We start from the raw sequence: 19,344 nt of genomic DNA, 5'->3' as shown, positions 1-19,344 counted from the left end.
TGGTCTCGTGTTGGATCTCAAACAGTTCTTTTTATACCTACTTTCCTTGGACCCGACATCCACCTGATAGGTGCAATTGGTACCTCAGGCATTATTCAAATGGATAGTCGCAGTTCGTTCGTTCATTGCCGAAAGCGCAAACGAAAAGTGTTGATAGCAAGAGTTGGGTAATCAGTTATCTGAACTCGTTTTGGTATGTGACAATGCCCCTTGCCACAGTCGTTTATGTGAAATTTTCGACAACTCTCCAGCAACACTTTCACCCTATTCACCAATGCTTAACCCTATTGAAATAATTTGGTCCAAAATCAAAAGTATTGTGAAGTCAAGGATGAATATACCAACCGTAAATCCTCCTAATGTAGGAGAGCAGAGGATTTTATATCTTCAAGAATTAATTAACAATTCCAAGTCCTGTATAACTACTGGAGATTGTAGTAGAGCTATACAACATACAACATCATTCCACCAAAGCTCTTTGGAATTGCAAGACATGCCTGTTGGTCAATAAGACTGTGTACATATGTTTTTTGTTTAATGTATATTATAATATTTATTTATGTAGAGTAAAATAAAATATTCTCAATTTCATTTGGAAATTTCTTAATTTCAGTTAGAATTTTCCCAATTTCATTTGGAATTTTCTCAATTTCATATTGAAATTCTCAATTTCATTTGGAATTTTCTCAATTTGAAATAGAATTTCTCAATTTCATTTGGAATTTTCTCAATTTAAAATGGAAATTCTCAATTTCAATTGGAATTTTCGCAATTTAAAATGGAAATTCTCTATTTCATTTGGAAATTTCTCAATTTAAAATGGAAATTCTCAATTTCATTTGGAATTTTCTCAATATCATGTTCTCAATTTCAATGAAAAATGGTGTGATTAGAACTATAAAAATAATAGTTTTTGTTAATTGTAATAATAATTTCAATCAAAGAAAAAAAATCGGTTTCATTTTATTAACATATACATATGTATGTTAAGAGTTTCTCGATCTCAGTCCTTATGTATAAATTTGTTATTTAATTTTTGTCAATTAAGTTACGGGAAAAAACAAAGAAAAACCCCAGTTAGAAAGTAATTTTTAAAAGTTTTTGTTACACAGTGTTATTTTTACAAAAAATTTAATTAAAATTTTCCTCAAAGTAAAAAAAAACTGCTGGATTTTTACCTCTTAAACATTTGTGATTTAATAAAACTTGACAAAAAAATAATCGGATACAATTTCATTGCATTCAATTGTTGACAGTGCATTGAACTACAATGTCTCTGTGCATAAATTGAAAACTTCAACTCTACTGTAAATGTCACAAATTTTCTATGTATGGAAATTGATATACATATGTATGTAGTACTAAGTGTATGTGTGTTTGTGCCTGTGCTTATATTAAAAACGGATATTGAATGATGAAAACTCATAGAGTCAACTGTGGATTTTTATTTGAATGGATTTTATGTATGAGTGTGTGTGTGTACGTAAAATAGTGTATGAGAGTGCATTTAAAAAATTGTATGAATGGTTGTGGTTGATTGTCTTAATATTTGCTAATGTACTATAGAGGATAAGAGTACATGAATAGTATAATGCCAACTATATAACATGCATAAATTACCTTCATTCACACAAAGCCATACTCGCTCGCATACAGCTAGAGAGAAACAGATACACAATACAGAACTATTACTACAGAATGTATGGTTGTATGCTTGTATGCTTGTATCTATGTTTGCACAAATATGTAAGTGTATGTATGTGTGTTAGTCAGTACAAAATACTGGTACAATGAGTTGTTAACCGTAAACGCGTTTAACTGAATTATCCTGTTTCATGTCACTCTTCATTTGTAGTAAAATTTTGAACATGTAACACGATGACTTTGACTTGTAACGGTATTCATTCATGTTTATACACTCTCTCCTACATACTACTTACACACAAACTTAAACATTTATACATTTACATACGTAGACACATACATACATATGTGTGTGCGTTTGTGTGTGTGAATACGTATCTATCCTCATCCATTATTTAATAGCTGTTGCTGTTGAACTGATGGTTACTGGTTCGTTATGAAATAAAGTTTTAAAGCAACAGTGTCATTGACTTTGACGAAGGTGATCCTCATCGTATTGTCGGCTTTCTTTTTTTAACATCCACTCGAAGAATGAACAAATTTCACTTGTGAGTTACTAACATACTCTTATGTCACTGTTGTGCTAAAGACTGAAGTTCGTACATTTCAGCTGACTTTTAAATTGAACAATTATGTCAACATTGACCCATGAAATACAAGTTTTAAATTTGAATTTTACTCCTAATAGTTTACTACACACATTTGCAATCAGGCTTACTTTATAATTTTAAGTATTTAGTTTTATGTTAATCGCCCTTTGAATAATTACTTAAGAAGTTTTATTTTTCAAATTTAATCATGGCACTTTAAAAGATTGTTGCTGGCTGCTGTTCTTGTTGTTTTCCACTTTGTGTTCGAATGGTGTTCACAGATTCTTTTTTTTTCTGGTGATAAATTGTTTTTGTAACCTTGATTATGAAAAGATAAGACATAGAATGTTTTTATGACATGCTTTCAAACCACAAAAAAAAATATATAGAATTTTCTTTTTTCAATGTTTTATGCTTTTGTTCATTCCCTCTATCGCTTGTTTAATGTTACAAGAGCGCACTAATTAAAATTATAATTTTGCCAATTTTATATTGTTTTATTTTTTACTACAGTTTTGTTAATGTGTATGAGAGGGTTTCTATGAAACTGTGCTCGTGTGGTTGGCTGTTGTAAGTACCTACGTACGTCTTCTTTATTATTTCATTATGTGCGAATGTAAGCGTCTTTCAGTTGCTGTGTTGGCGTGTCTACGAAGGACACCTGAAAAATGCATTTTGACTCTTTCAAAACTTCTGATTCAAGTGAGACTTTATTTACTAATGTTAGTTCTTCAAGTTTCCTCAACCCACATACACCTGCCTGTTCTTACTTATTTGCAAATAAAATATCTGCATACTTTAGGGGCTTTTTTTATTACAGTTTACTGGAATCAAAAAAAAAATTTCGAGTTTTACCCGGAATTTTTGATTGTTTTTCTTTACAAACCATCTCCTGAAAATTTCGAATCGAATAAAAAAAATCCAAATATAGAAGAAGATTCTACTGTACGTGTGTTAGTAACTGAACTCCTCCTTAACGGTTGGGCCGATTTCGATGAACAATTCACCTATATAGATACAATGGGCGTGGCACCTCCCATACGATGTAAAAATTTATTATTGCATATCTGGAGTACTATTATAGTGGGAGTCTTCAAACTTTTTGTGAGCTATGACAGAAGTATTACAATGAAATTGTAGATTATCTATTAATATATTGTCTAACAAACCCAGATTCTCAAACAAACTGGCATTAAATATCATCAAATACACTTTCGTAATTATCACACTACATGATATTTCTTAACTCACTCAGATTTCAAAACAATTTTATAAACTCCACATTGAATTTGTTATTATGCAGCTAACACATCGTAATATTGGTCGTACACCCACAATGGATCCTTATAAAATAGTAAGACGATCTAGATATGTTCGTCCGTCCTTCTGTTACATGGGAAGGAGATGAAAATTTCTCTATTGATCAGATCAGTTTGGTATTGAAATTAAGCAAAAAATTTCCTTTCGTGTTTTCGTTTCAGTTGGGTGCGTTGCGGCACAAAACAGAAACGAAATTATTTTTTAATTTTGGATGTCGCACATTAAATAGAATTTCGTTGTTTTTGACAAAATCTATTATTTTTTCCTCTTCAAATAAAGAAAATTAATTTTTTTTATTCATTTTGCTTTTCTTTAAATTTGAAATAAAAAATAATTAAAATAATTTCGTTCGTATTGTATTGTTTTGAGTGCAAATAAAAGTAGGGTGCGGACACTGAATCAAATTTCGTATGAAAATATCCGTTAAGCCTTCACTTTTGTGAATTTTTATACGACTTAGTAAAAACACAGTTGGCATGGGCAATGTTACCGACTCGTGTGTTGACATGTACATTTACTTGCCAGTTCACTGGCAACACTAGCAAAATAACTCGTGTTCGTTTTCTAATTTCGGCTTTACATGTATAAGACATAGGCAGTGCCCGCGGGCGTACTGCCTCTGCTTTAAAAATACACTTTATAATGTAGGTACAGGAATACACTGGTAATGCAGTTGATGTTTAGTGAAACAGCGCCGATGATAAACTAAACTTACTGCAACTTACTGTATCCATTATAATACACGGTGTTCTATTCTAGAAGCTTCATGAACTATCCAAAGGACAAAACTAGAAGGCTCCATTTCTAGAGCTTTCGGTAGCCTCACTGTTCATGTTAGCAGCTTTGACAGTTAATGATGGCAGCACTGTACTGCCAAGTATCCACTTATGACAGTGTATACAAAAGCTATTGGATATGGAAACCCGTGTTCAAATCGCTAAATTCAAATTGATAGTGCAATTTCTTAACAATATATACTATATTTCAGTTATTTCTGGTAATATAAAAGATGTATCCCTCATATAAAATCCCTTTCATTCGAGGATACTTTCCACATTATCCTCGTACAGACATATGTATATAATTATATGTATGTATGCATGAAATATAACAGATAATAGAGTAAAATCCTTCTTAATCGCTTTAAGACTCTTTGATATTTTACATCTGGCATATTTTTCATGTCTGTGTTTGTGGTTTAATAGTGACTTGCGGCATTTTTCTTATTATATTTTATTTAATTTTTACTGTGCTTTTTTCATCCTTTCGCTCTGTGTGTGAGAGAGTGAGAGTGTGAGTGTAATCATATCTATTATAACATTTTATGTTTCCTGGGCTTTTCGAGTGTGCAAGTGTAGGTATGAATAGGTGTAAATCCTTTCTTTTTTTTGGCGATGAGCTCATAAAATGTAATTGTAAAAATTACATTTTATTTTTTGTTTTATCTTTTGGGGAACAAATTTATGTCATATATAATAAAATAATTAAGTTGGTCGTTCCGAAAAGATAACGTTAATCGGTGAAATACAAGTCTGTAGAATTAAATATTATTTAAGTTATTATTACAATCGTCTATAACATGAGCGGTTAGGGTAAATACAATTTTGTCAATATTAATTAATGACCCTATAAAGTAATATATTATGGATCCTTATAACTAGATAGTGAAATTGAAATGCTGTTTCTGTCATTATATCAGATATAGGATTGATAAATTTGGTATTTAAAATTAGCAATATCGGTCTATAAATGACTGAAATATGAACAAAATAATTTTTGGATATAACTCAAAGATTCAGATTCAACAAATTTATTTTCAATACTTATTTTTAAAGAAGTACTCTCCCAATAATTAATTAATTTAAGAAAACCATGTTTTATAATATTTATATAGAATTTTTATATCATTTTAATGTTTATTTAAATTAAAATACCTATTCATTTGTGTATTTTGCAGATCCTCCCATACCGCCAATAATCTCGGGTTACATTGAAGGACAAATAATACCGGCCGGTTCGGTACAAAAACTGTTGTGTGTTTCTTCAGGTGGAAATCCTCTAGCCACACTGACTTGGTACAAAAACGATAAAAGAGTAAGTTATTTTATTATTATTAAGTTATTTGTCTTATTATCAAAATTATGTAAACTACAGTCATCTGCAACGTGTACCTAACAAGTCTAGTATAAGAATTATAAAAGTAGACCTGAATGATTTAAATTGGATATTAGTATAAAAATGTTGAAAATGTAGTGAGAAATATCAAATTATATTTAGATAATGGAAGATCCATATCAAAGCGGACAGCAGTCGGATTTACCATATCCGATTTTAATGAAATTTACCATAGCAAACATTCGCCTTCATCAGATAATTAAGATACTGACTGACATTCTCAACTGTGATATAATTTTTTAAAATGTTAAACTTTACATATACAGTTAATGACATCTCACCGCATCATCGACAAAAAAAAATTCGGTATAAGTTCGTTTTGTTTAAAAAGTTATACAGCACATTTCGGATCTGGAAAGTAAAGTAATTGAGTACGTTTTGTACCAAATTATATATTGATATTCGTAAATTTTGCAAATATATGTATATAGCTATTAATTCAAATACAAGTTAAGAAATATATGATGAAAACAGTTGACTTGGAAATAAAGCGATTCTGTAATATTTAACCAGAACTTCCCACAAAATATTCAAAGTTGACAACCGACAGAAATTGAATTTTAATTTATACAGTTTTCGATACGAAACGTATAACGTTAGTAGTAGCTTCCCTTTTATACAAATATTTATTCAATAAAAATACAATAATAATTTTTTTTTTTTGAAAACCTTCCATTGAAGAGATAAATATGATCGCATAAGGAATATTGTGTTTTTCATTGGGACACACACATGATGAAATGCAAATTTCATGGTTTGTTTTTCCCCCAGTGACGAGTGGACAAAAACGCATACAAAATATATGAAACGAACTCCTCTATACCACTTGCACAAGTTTTTTTTATGTTAATGAAAGTGCCATTCGCAACAAAGAAGCAAACAAACAAAAAAAAATTATAAATTTTTCTGTTTAAAAAAATATCTCATGTAAAATTGTTTTTAGTTAAAATGAAAATAAATAACGGTACCCTGAGTACAAGCGTTCTTTCAAGGATGCACGCCCACCCTCAGCAGTAAAAATATCTCGCCAACTTTTTGGAAACGTATGCATGTATGTATGTACTTTAGGAATGCTTTTAGATTACATGAGAAATGGAATTTATGTGCTCATTTATATGGTTGGGAGGTTGAAGTTGTTACTCGTATTTCGTGGCTTTTCTCCTGATACTTTTGTATAAGTATGTAGTAATGTATTTTATGCATGGACATAAAGTTCTTTAATGAAAAAGCTTGGTCACAACATGTGTAGTTAACCTGTGGTTACTTTTTTTTACTCTCCCTAGCTCCACACATCCTTCTCAAGCTGTAGCTCTCTATAACACACAACTACACCTGACATTCACTTAAATAATAAGAACGTAATGATTTTTTAACTGCACAATTAAAATGCTCTTTGTTTGTATGATAAAGTGATAAAAAAAGGACACATAAACTTTTAACTACTATTACGGTACTTGATACCGAAAAACAAAAACAGCAATAAGAACGAAACAAATTTTTAAACTTTAGTTTTTTTCAATTTCACAGTTTCTGTTGTCTAGTGTACACTAAAACTAACACGAACTACTTACATATGTACATAGAGGGACTCATATATGTGTTGTCCTGTATGTTGCTAGATACTTAGTAAAGGAAGGTCCTTGTTTAACATTATTATACCTGTTTTTCTCAAAAGGATGTCACCTTTAATTTCTACCATTTTGTGTTTTTATGACCAAAATTTATACACATTTTATGTGGCAACATTCTTTGCGAAAACGCATAAATGTGTCTGGATGTAGAGTGCAGTAAAATTTTGTAACTATGTGTGTAGTATGCTTGCACTCGCACTCGTTGACACACCCATCCACCCATCAAACAACCTCAACTTAGACAACAAGACAAGTTGTATGAAAATACTGGCCAAGAATTGAAATGACAATTAAGTTCAAGCACAGTTGACACCAAACAACCGTACGACAACACTCAGACAAAACAGCCAAATAGCATGTGGACCGAACGACGCAAGACCGAACATGCACCTCACACAAGCACCCTGTTCGTTATACATTCACTAAGTAAATATTAAAGTTTGCACATACAGACACACCTGCATATGAAATTACAAACTATTTATAAACCTCACGCATTACATACAAACACTTGCTACCCAGCATTTCTAGGGTACAGTCCCAAACCAGTGATTTTAAACATCATTTGGGATGGGAACTAGTTACATAACTAGCTGCGTGACTAGTTATTTTAACACGTGCATGTCCTAAGCAGGGGGGTCAATTGATCATTTTTGATTACAATGAGACTATCTAATAGCTGGTCCAAAGTAGTCAATGCATTGGATTCACATACTGAATAAATAGCGTCGGTTATCTTACTAGCTACCTAACTGGTAACTCGATCAGCTACTTGTCCTCAATTAGCTAACTATATCAAAGGCATACATACTTAAGCTAAAATAAAAATAAAACCAGTTTGTACGAATTACTCACAAAACGTTTGAATTGCCTACACTCTAGATTACTTAGAGACACTTAAGTGACAGTTGTCTTCACGCTAGATTACCTGGGATGTATAAAGTAACCAATTGTCTTCTCTCTGCACTACAAAGATCAATTTCGTGTTAAGTGACCCAAAATTTATAATTGGAGTCAGCCAAGTGATCAGACATTAGTGACAAGTACTATCTATAAGGGATACATTGACTACTTGCTTAACTGCTGGGTAACAACAACTACGCTCTACTACAAATATACATACACATGTATGTATGAAAATGCATTAAATAAGGTTAAAACGTTCGGCATTATGTGCTTAAGGAAATTATATCTAATGTTTTTGCACATTGCACAGTGGGGCTGGATTTCATTGAAACTTGGTTTCTAAATAGAGGCTGGTAGAGCTTTCCAAATCTTGTATTATAATGTATTAGATTTTAGTACAGCTATTGCTGTACCTATAGCTCAGAAATTATAAGAGATAAATAGCACACGCAAGCATGACCTAGCCGAGCGGTTTCCAAAAATATAAAAATATTTGAAATCGGTTGGGAAACAAAAAATGGCATATGTTTCAAAATTTTGCATGTGGGGCTCAAAGTAGGCCCCATAGCGCCGCCCCTGGATCATTTGTTGGGTCCATTTTAAAAATTTAAACTTGAAAACTCCTTGGCTACGTCCGCGTCAAACCGACCGAACCAGCCGTTTTGAAATGCCAGATTTATTTCCAAAAAATTTGTATTCTGCCCCACTGTGCATTCCTGATCAAAGTTTGCACAAAGTAGTTATAACTAGATATTATCGGTCGGTTTTGAGATAGATACACAAATTTATTCTGAAACCCTCTCTTGATTTTCCAAGTTTCAAAGAAACTTATTTGCAATCGTCCCCACTGTGCATTGCTTTAAGCATGTAGCAAAACCAAATCGCCAAATAAAAATTCCTGGGGGAATAGGCAATTGAACATCGAATTAGTGCTGCACAACAAAGCAATCTGCTTTCATTGTTTTCCGCCTATAGAACTATTTCGAAGACAAAGCATAATTTTTATTGTTTTTTGCTCACATTGAATATTTAAATATTGGGTAAACTACACAAAATGCATTCAGCGGCAATCATATTTATTATTCAATACTAACCAATTACTCAAAGACAAAACTGCAGAAAGTAGCTCAAAATAGCTTATGTTAGATTTTAGTTAAAATCACCATAATGCAAAAATGTCAGTAAAGTGTCATTTTAAAACTTATAATAAACAACCTGTTAGATTTACTATTTTTAAATAATTTGTTGACTTTTTGTATTGACAATATCCAAAGCTTGTAAAATTATTAAAAACTAGTAATTAAATGAACAAAATAAATATTTATGTGAAGACTGAAAAACTTTTTAATTCAGGGGATGAAATTTCTTTAAAATTAAAATTTATTTTTATAACAAAAACTTATATGTTTAAAATCTCACTCACCTAGTTTCGGATTTGTAAATAAACTGAGTTCATAAAGTCGACTTATTATCAGAGTCAAGAAATGGAGAGAAATTAAAGTATTTGTGTCCAATTTTTTTATATAATTAGGTCTCATTTCAAAAGTTTGATGAAATAAGAATACTTACTAAAAGTTCAAAAAACGTTCTTAAAGTATGCTTTAAAATTTAATTTAAAAATTTACTAAATTTTAACACTGAGTAAGTTTACTGCACCTTATTTACAGGTGCCACAAAGTGTATGTGCTTTAAAGCTTTTAGTTATAATAGTTTACGTCTTTTTATTCATATGTATATACTTATATACCAACATATTTACATACAATCTATGCAAACTTACATTGTTTATTTACTAGACAAAGACATGTGTATATACACACCTTAATGTACATATGTATGTATATTAGGCTGGGCAATTTTGTATGGATGAGAAATTTGGTGAGCTAAATCAAATGATAAAAAGGCCCATATTACAGGTTTTTATGATTTCTGGCATATAATTTTGGGTTTCCAGAAATTCAAATTAAAAATCGAAATATATTGAATTTTGAAAAACTCGTTTCGGTATAATTATATGAGGTTAATGATTTAAACGAATTACTTAAAATAATTATATGTTAGAATTTTTAGAACTTAAAAGCAAAGTTCTGAAATGCAATCCGCTTTCATTTGATATCAAAATTTCATATATGAAAGAAATCATAAGAACCTTAAAAAAATACCTTTTTATTCTATGACACAGTTCATTAGAAACCGATGCCAGAACACACATTTTGAAAACCCGTATCTTAGAATGAATTAAACTTTAATTTTAAAAGAGAAAATCCAAAATTTTTTTGGGAGCCACCCCTAAGTTATATACTTATGTTTGAATATATGATATGTTAGTATGTATTTGCGTAGATATTTATGTATTATGTATTCATTTAGTTTTACTATGTACTTACATATGTTTCTAAACATATTAAGCTTTGTATAAACATTCTTACTTAGTAACCTAACAAAATGCTAGCATACTTTAGATAGTTTTCTTAAAGTTAAACACATTCTGAGATACTTACACATACACACACACACAGACAAAACTACTGATGTTTAGATGTACACAAATATTTTATGGTTGAGGGAGGGCAAAATGAAAAAGAACCGTATTTAGTGAGGAGACCAAAAATTAATACCAAAATACAAATGCACACACTCTCATTTAATCGACACAGATACAAACATTCCCTGCCAACTTTTTCTATCGTAGAAGTTTTGGTCTCATAACGTCATAATGTTTAAATTCGTCGTGGATGAAATCGTCTTCTTATCGCTGTAGTAAGAAGTGTGAAACTACATTCATTAACCGCAGGGGATACATTTTAGTGACTTCTAGAGTTAAAGAATACGACTCTTCTGAGTGTTTTAGAAAATTGTTGACTTGCGGATTATTTCACTTCAGGAAGAGTCGAAGAAGTGTCTTAAAATTAAGCGGAATTCCTCTCGTACTACCAACTAAGATCTGGTGGTGCTTGATTGCATGATAAATTTTGGTAGTAATGAATTTTGTTGTTGCAAAAGTTTATTAAAATCATCATTTTAACTTCTAGATTTCACGCAGTAGTCACATTTGTACCAAAAACTCTTCCAAATGCTGGCAGGGTTCAATAATAAGCAAATATTCATACATAGACATAGATATGTAGGTGTGGAAGTGAGTGCGTGTGTTGACATATTTATGTTTGATAATACTCGTACTTAAATACTTAGTTGTAGCACACACACTCACTCACTCACTCACCCATTTTAGTTACCTGTTTTTAGTGGAATTTTAGTTTTCATAATATGTATTTATGTACATATATTGAAGTTTTATTAAAATTCCTTATCCTTGTTAATTATATCGACAAACAACATTGCACCTACAACAACAAAACATAGATTTTATGTTCAACTTCTTCTTCATGTGTTATATTAATATGTCTGATGTTTAATATTATCAATTTATGTTTGTAGATTAGGGTTATAGCCAGGCATTTACTTACTAATGATCAGAGCTGAGATTTTCATGCACTAGAAAAACGAATTATGCAGCAATATGTATTTAAAATTGAATAAAGTGGACTATAAACTATAAAAAATTCACAAAAATATGTATTAATAGAGAATTATGCACTAAAACTGGAAAATATTTATTGTAAAACAATAATATAATTTTTTAAAAAACAAAACATCAAAATTTTTCTATAATTTTACAAAAGTATTGTAAAAAATATAATTAAACAAGCAAAAAATATGGAAAATATTTACACAAATATGCAGAAGAAAATATGGATATGCATACACAGAAAACAAATTTTCATATGTGGAATGAATTTCTAAATAAACTGTATGAGTTGAACTGTAAATTTATTCCCAAAACTTTTTTAATTTGGAGTATCAATTTGTGCATACTACATATTATAAAATTTAACATGAAGTAGTTTTTGTTTTGATATTGATTTATTTCTTGTTTTTTTTTATGAATCTGTTGTGTTATTGATATAATTTTTTTAAAATTTCCTGAAATGAGAAATCAATAACAGATTATGTTGCAAATGTTTTCATAATAATTCCATCCTAATTGTTTATCTGAAAATCATAAAAAATTACATATCGCACTTGATCAACAAGAGGGTATTAACTCAAAATTTTGAAAATTTCACTTTTTTCAAGAAATCAACTAACAACATCAATATCTATCTACTGTAAAAATTTCAACGTATTCCGATTACTCTTTTATCTCGAAAAAACATTTGAGACCATTTTCGTGATAATGTAGTGACTACTTTTATACAACAAAAAGGTATTATTTTGTATTAATACAAAAGTTGAAATAGAAATGCATCCTATATTTTCACAAAAAAGGTATTATTTTGAGTTGAGCCTTTATTCCAGTTAAAAATAATCAAATTGTTTTATTTATATTTGGTTGTATTTTGAGTTGTTACTGTTTTGTTGATAAAATTTGTTTTACTTTATGATTTTAATTCGAAATGTGACTCTTTTTATAATAAAATTGTTCACATTTTTTCAGAAAAATGGTATTAACTCAAAAAACAGATTTTTTTTTGCAATAATTGGAAAAATTTAAAAGAAAAACAATGTAATTATATTTTTAAATGGAATTTGCATACTATGATGTAGTCAGATTTTCAAATTCTATTAAAATGTAACCACAAACAGTTTTTATCCTCTACTGAAAATTTTAAAATTTTGAGTTAATACCCTCTTGTTGATCAAGTGCGATATGTACATTTATTCATTTTATCTGAAAAACATAAAAACAATTTAATTTGTTTCAAGAAAATTTCAATTATTTTTCATAAACACAAAAATATAAACGAACATTTTAATTGTTTTCAAAAATCCTTCTAGATTTTTTCCAAATTTAAAAAATATGAACGAATTAATAAAATGTGTGTATTTGTTTATAATTCCCTGCAGGAAATGTCAATAGTGGAACTGTACTGACTTACTATTGACACAGTCACCAGTACTTGTGACTTATTATATCCCAGACAATGTCATTTACTATATACATTTCACATGTGCGGAAGTCTACTACTGACGATAATACTATTAACTAGGTACTTCTTTTGGGACCATATGTAGACATGGGAACCAGGGACTCACTAGTACATTTTTCATTTTTTCATATTGTGTATCAGTTATTAAAATTTAAAAAAATTAATCTTCTTAGTTAGAAGAGTCGACTTCAAACTCGTAATTTTCATTTCTTTTTTCTCATCAAAGACAAGTATAACAAGTATGAGAGCTATATTCGGCTGTGCCGAATCTTATATACCCTTCACCAAATTTTGCTTTAAAATACAAATTTTAAATATTTTTAGGTAAACAAAATTTATTTTTTTAATTTTTTGGAATTTTTTTTTTCGAATTGTTATTTTAAATTTTTTTTTTAAGTTTTAATTTTTTTTTAGATAAAAAAAAAAAATTTTTTGAAATTTTTTTTTGGAGAAAAAAAAATTCGGGTTAAAAAATATTTTTTCCGATTTTGACCCATTGTAGGTCCATTTTACTATGGTCTTATATACGTCGAGGCAAAGGTCTTTGAAATATCTATCATTAGATATCCATACTGTCTATATTAATGACTTAGTTATCCAGATATAGGTAAAAAATCTATGCTGTCCTGTTTTTTTCCTCATATCTTAGTCATTTGTGGACCGATTTTATATAGGAAACAGACAGACGGACAGACGGAGATGGCTTAATCGACTCCGCTATCTATAAGGATCCAGAATATATATACTTTAGGGTCGGAAAATTATATTGTGGAAATTACAAACGGAATGACAAAATTATAAATACCCTTCTCACGAAGGTGAAGGGTATAAAAACGCTTCGTTAACAATGTTGCCATAAGTCACCATAATAGTCGACAAAACTGGTGACTTAAAGACACTTGACCCCAGATATCCTTCAGGGTTATTATACAAATTGAGACCAATGAAATGCAGTTCATTCAATTTATATAAACATTGTTTTGTGTAAGAAAAATCTAAATTAAAATATAATATAATTTGATTACAAAGTACAATCATTTCTTTCAATTTTTATTATAAACATATAAAAACAAGTAAGAAAGTATGGTCGGTCAAGCCCGACCATATAATACCCTACACCAAGTAAATGAGTAAAAATATTTTTCTTTTAAAATATCAATAATTTATATTCGTGAGTGATTTTCGGAAGTGGGTCTTATATGGGAGCTATGACTAATTATGGACCGATCGTAACAAAATTTGGTGACATGAATTTTGTATATATAAAACTTATTTGGAGCGAAATTTGTGTAGATACATAGATAAATTAAACATTTATGACCGATAAAGTCCAATTTCGAGGAGACATTTGTATGGGGGCTAGGTGAAATAATGGACCGAGCCAGCCAGCCAGCCAGCCAGCCAGCCAGCCGGCCAGCCAGCCAACCAGACGGACGGACGGACATCGTTTAATCGACTCAGATTCTAAGTCGATCGGTATAATTTAAGGTGGGTGTTAGACTAATATTTTTGGGCGTTACAAACATCTGCACAAACGCATAATACCCTCCCCACTATGGTGGTGTAGGGTATAAATACTCAATACTTCAACAGCCAGAAAACCCTAAGGAAAAAGCTAGATGGTCTTCAAAAGTAATATTTTCTTTCAAGAAATTATAAAATATATATGGGGAATTTCATGTCAAGTGAACCAATTTTTAAAATTAGACCTATTGGATAGTAATTCAGATGCCATTTTTCAACAAGATCGGTCGAGTACTCTCTGAGTTATAGGAGGTGAAAAAAATAAAAAATTTTAATATTTTTTTTCCGAAATCAAAAACTTTTTTGACTTTTTTTCAAAATGGGACCTTTTTTTCTTAAAAGAAAGCTTTGGTCGCTGCGAGTTCGATATCTATAAAAATAAATGTTTTGTAAATCAAAACAAGCTATTTTTGACTTTTTCAAAATCAAAAACTTTGTTGACATTTTTTTCAGAATAGGAGATTTTTTTATTTTTTTCTTTTCTTGAAGACCTTTTTAGTCGCTTAGTGGGATGCGAGTGGGATATACATATATCAAAATAAATATTTTGTAACTCAAAACATAAAATTTTTTAAATTTTTTTGCAAAATCTAACTTTTTTAAATTTTGTTTTTCGCTCAAAAGAAAGCTTTCGCCCATTCCTTTAAGAGGGTTTTAGTCACTTAGTGGGATGCGAGTGGAATATATATCATAATAAATGTTTTGTAACTCAAGATATACAATTTTTGAGTTAATATATTTATTTTTGACCAAAAAGCTTATAAAGGAATAGACCTATGCTTTCTTTTGAGCAAAAAGAAAAATGTTAAACTTATTTTTCAAGCAAAACGCTTGAAACTGCTTAATAGCTTAAATTAAATTTTTATTTGTATACAAATATATTATTTTTTTCAAATTGTATACTAAGATGCAAACAATTTTTTTTTAAATCAAAAGACTGTTAAAATATGCAAAAATTTACCACAAAAAATTTAAAATATGCAAATTATATGCAACTTCAAATCGATGCCATTTTGTTGCAAATTAAATTGACAATCATGCATTTGCATGAATATCGCAGCTCTGATAATGATGCAAACTGTTTATTTGGATAATTTTAAAATCAGAACATTCTACAGGGAATATGTATTCCAAAACTACGAAAACAAAAATAAGTTTTCCACAAACATATATACATGTAGCTATGTAATCTATATAGTTCGGCTGTAAATGTGGGATATAATACGAAAATTTACCAATTTTATATAATTTTTTAGAACTTAATGCTCAATACTAGTGCAAAATAGCCACCAGGTGCCGAATGCGGTACTCTATTTAAATGTACACAACACGAATGTGAGCTAAACAATCAGCAATATCGTTTTATTCAACAGTACAATACTTGAAATTTTCCAAATATTTTCAAAGTAATAACCCTAATGTACATATGAAAGTGTATGTCCTTGTTTGTATTTACTTATGTGCGTTTATATTTAATGAAAATCTTAACTATTTATAACTACATATTTGTATTATTTGTGGAATAAGTACTCGTACACTTATGAAAACAATGTATTTAATACAATTAAATACTGGCATTCCAAAATAACTAAGATAGACATAAATATCACCAGAGTATACATATATGTATACGAATATGTACATAAAGACATACAGACATATATATATGGGTGAGTGATGGTCATTAATAATTATAATCCCCACTTAGATCCCCCCAAAGAACTGATGCTAGCATGGCTACTGAGTCTGTTACTGAACGAAGTTAAATAAAATATTGCTGTAGTAATTGTTTTGACATTTCCCAGTGTCATAAGAAAATCAGCAAATAACAAGATACATCTTGATTGTATTTTATACAACTAGTTAAGTAGTTACTCGTATATGGAACTATTCTTCCAAATTTATGTTACGTGAGTCTATTAAATAAATTTTGGTAATTCATAGATGTGATACATCTATGCATAACTAAATATTATGTATGTGCAATGCATGTCACTATTTATAAGATCTCAAAACTCAAAATATTTCTCTATTGGTCTGTATTAAATAATAAACCCATCATAAATTCACTAGAGTTGTAATTTAGAAGTTGTGCTTTGTAATTGATTATTAATGTTGGTATTAATTATGTTGGACATTAGTAATTTTATAATAATATGGTGCCTTCTAGTTATTAGTTTTAAATCAGAGTCAGGCACATACATACAGTCTTAATTTGTGATTGTATGAATCTTAGAGAAACAAAAAATCAATTGACGTTTTTCCTGTACGTCCGTGCATTGAAAGTTAGAGCATAATAAACTTTGAGGAAAATACAATCATGGCTATTCCTGATCTCACTTTCACCATTCACCCTATTTTTGAAAGCATAAATATATATATATATGCTATACATCAGAGTTTAAAACCCTTGTAACTACAAACTTCTCCTAACTAGAACCCTTATCGAATATTTCAATACTTTAATTACAATAGTTCTTTATACTGACATTTTTCAAATTTGTGTGCAGTTTAGAAAAGACTTCTAGCTAAAACTTTCACTTCCCAAAATAGTTTAGATCATTATTTTAATATCACTAAAACTAGTTCCAAGTAATAATTTAAATAACGCATTGATAGTAAGATCTAAGCGAAGTCATTATCAGTAAAAACAAAATGACTAAAAAACAAGTAAGAGAACTATATTCGGCTGGGCCGAATCTTATATACCCTCCACCAAATTGTAATTCAAAATACAAATTTTAAATATTTTTAGGTAAACAAAATTTTTTTTCCAAAGTTGTTTTTTTTCCTTTTTTGTAAAATTGTTATTTTAAATTTTATTTTTTTTAAATATAAAAAAATTTTTTTTTTTTTGGTGAAAAAAAAATTCGGGTTAAAATTTTTTTTTTTGCGATTTTGACCCATTGTAGGTCCAACTTAATATGGTCTTATCATTAGATATCCATACTGTCTATATTAATGACTTAGTAATCCAGAAATAGGTCAAAAATCGAGGTTGTCCTGGTTTTTTCCTCATATCTCAGCCATTTGTGGACAGATTTTGGATCCCGAAGATATCTTGGCTCTTCAGAAAATTGATTTCAGCATACAGACAGACACACAGACGGACATGGCTTAATCGACTCCGCTATCTATAAGGATCGAGAATATATATACTTTATAGGGTCGGAAATGAGAAATGTAGATATTACAAACGGAATAGATCCAGAATATATATACTTTATAAGGTCGGAAATGAGAAATGTAGAAATTACAAACGGAATGACAAACTTATATATATCCTTCTCAAACTTATATATGTATAACAGATTTTAAAGAAGTCGTTAAATGACTACTTTTATGTAATGCAGACGGTATATAGTAGTCATTGTAAAGTGAGCTATTGAGTAATTGCAAGTAATTACCATGTTTTTGTTTATACTTAAATCTATTTTTAAATCAGCAACTCAAACTATTAATCAGCTTATTAATATGTATTAGAAATCATAATAAATCACTTTTCTTATAGTAATTTGTCCTTTAATTTGACTGCATATTATGCAAATGAATTATGATATACAACTTTACAGATAAAATAATGCATTTTCAACTAATATTCTTAAGGACGTTTCTTGCAACAATTTATAAATACAATTTATTTCATAACAAGCGTTAATAATTAAGTTTGTCAAATTTAGAAAACATAATATTATAATGTTTTGCCAACAACAAAACCATAAATACTTATTTGCCAATTTGTACAAAATTTGTACAACATATTATTTAATTTTCTTTTCTTGTTTCTTTTGTAATTAATTTTCAGATAAATTCCGTAATACGCACTGCCGACAAGTCTGTTTCAGCTGAAATAACAATTCTGGCAAATGTAACCGATAATCAAGCTCAATATCGTTGTGAGGCATCGAATAGTGCCACCGAAATACCATTGTTCGAATCAACCACACTGAGTGTGCACTGTGAGTATAAATAATTTCTTTAATATTTTTGCATACTAAGTATAGAGGATTCCTTATAAAGAATATAATAAATCAATTTACATATTAATTGTATATTGTGAGAAGGAAAATAAAAATAGAACAAGAAAATAAGAAAACAAACAATAAATATACAAAACAATAACAAGAAGAATGAAAGAACAAAATAAGAAAACAAAAATATTATAATTGCAGTTGCCCCCGAAACCGTTAAGATACGCATTGAACCGGAAGAATTGAAACCAGGCGTAGAGGCGACCATTATATGTGATTCTAGTTCTAGCAATCCACCTGCTAAATTATCCTGGTGGAAGGATGGCATACCAATTGAGGGTAAGTTTTAAATGCCACTTTACATCCAAAGGTTTCTTTTCCTTCATCTTTATATAAGCTATAGAGTACAAGTAAGAAGTTTTGTATGTGTGGTGTCAGTGAGTTGGTAAGTGTGTTGGTTTTCTTTTTTTTTGTTTGCTTGTGTTGTCTGAAGCCAACAAATTTGCTAAAGATCCAAGAAGCAACGTTTGTTGTTAAGCTGGAAAAGTGCCCAAATTATTGGGTTGTTCAAAGGATTGTCATTGTTGTCAAA

The 19,344-nt window shown here is 29.8% G+C and overlaps 1 protein-coding gene across 3 annotated transcripts in view; it reads left to right on the top strand.

The window, feature by feature from the left end:
- sns (sticks and stones) overlaps window positions 1-19,344 on the top strand; it is a 376,839-nt gene that overhangs the window by 193,946 nt on the left and 163,549 nt on the right. For all 3 annotated transcript variants that reach the window (XM_065510854.1, XM_065510852.1, XM_065510853.1), the window contains exons 9-11: window positions 5,512-5,648; window positions 18,587-18,740; window positions 18,954-19,091. In XM_065510854.1, coding sequence (XP_065366926.1) covers window positions 5,512-5,648; window positions 18,587-18,740; window positions 18,954-19,091 — 429 coding nt within the window. The remainder of the gene's footprint in view (window positions 1-5,511; window positions 5,649-18,586; window positions 18,741-18,953; window positions 19,092-19,344) is intronic.

Source organism: Calliphora vicina, chromosome 5 (assembly GCF_958450345.1).
Source record: "Calliphora vicina chromosome 5, idCalVici1.1, whole genome shotgun sequence".
Lineage (NCBI taxonomy): Eukaryota > Metazoa > Arthropoda > Insecta > Diptera > Calliphoridae > Calliphora > Calliphora vicina.
This window is presented reverse-complemented; position numbering and strand designations above follow the sequence as displayed.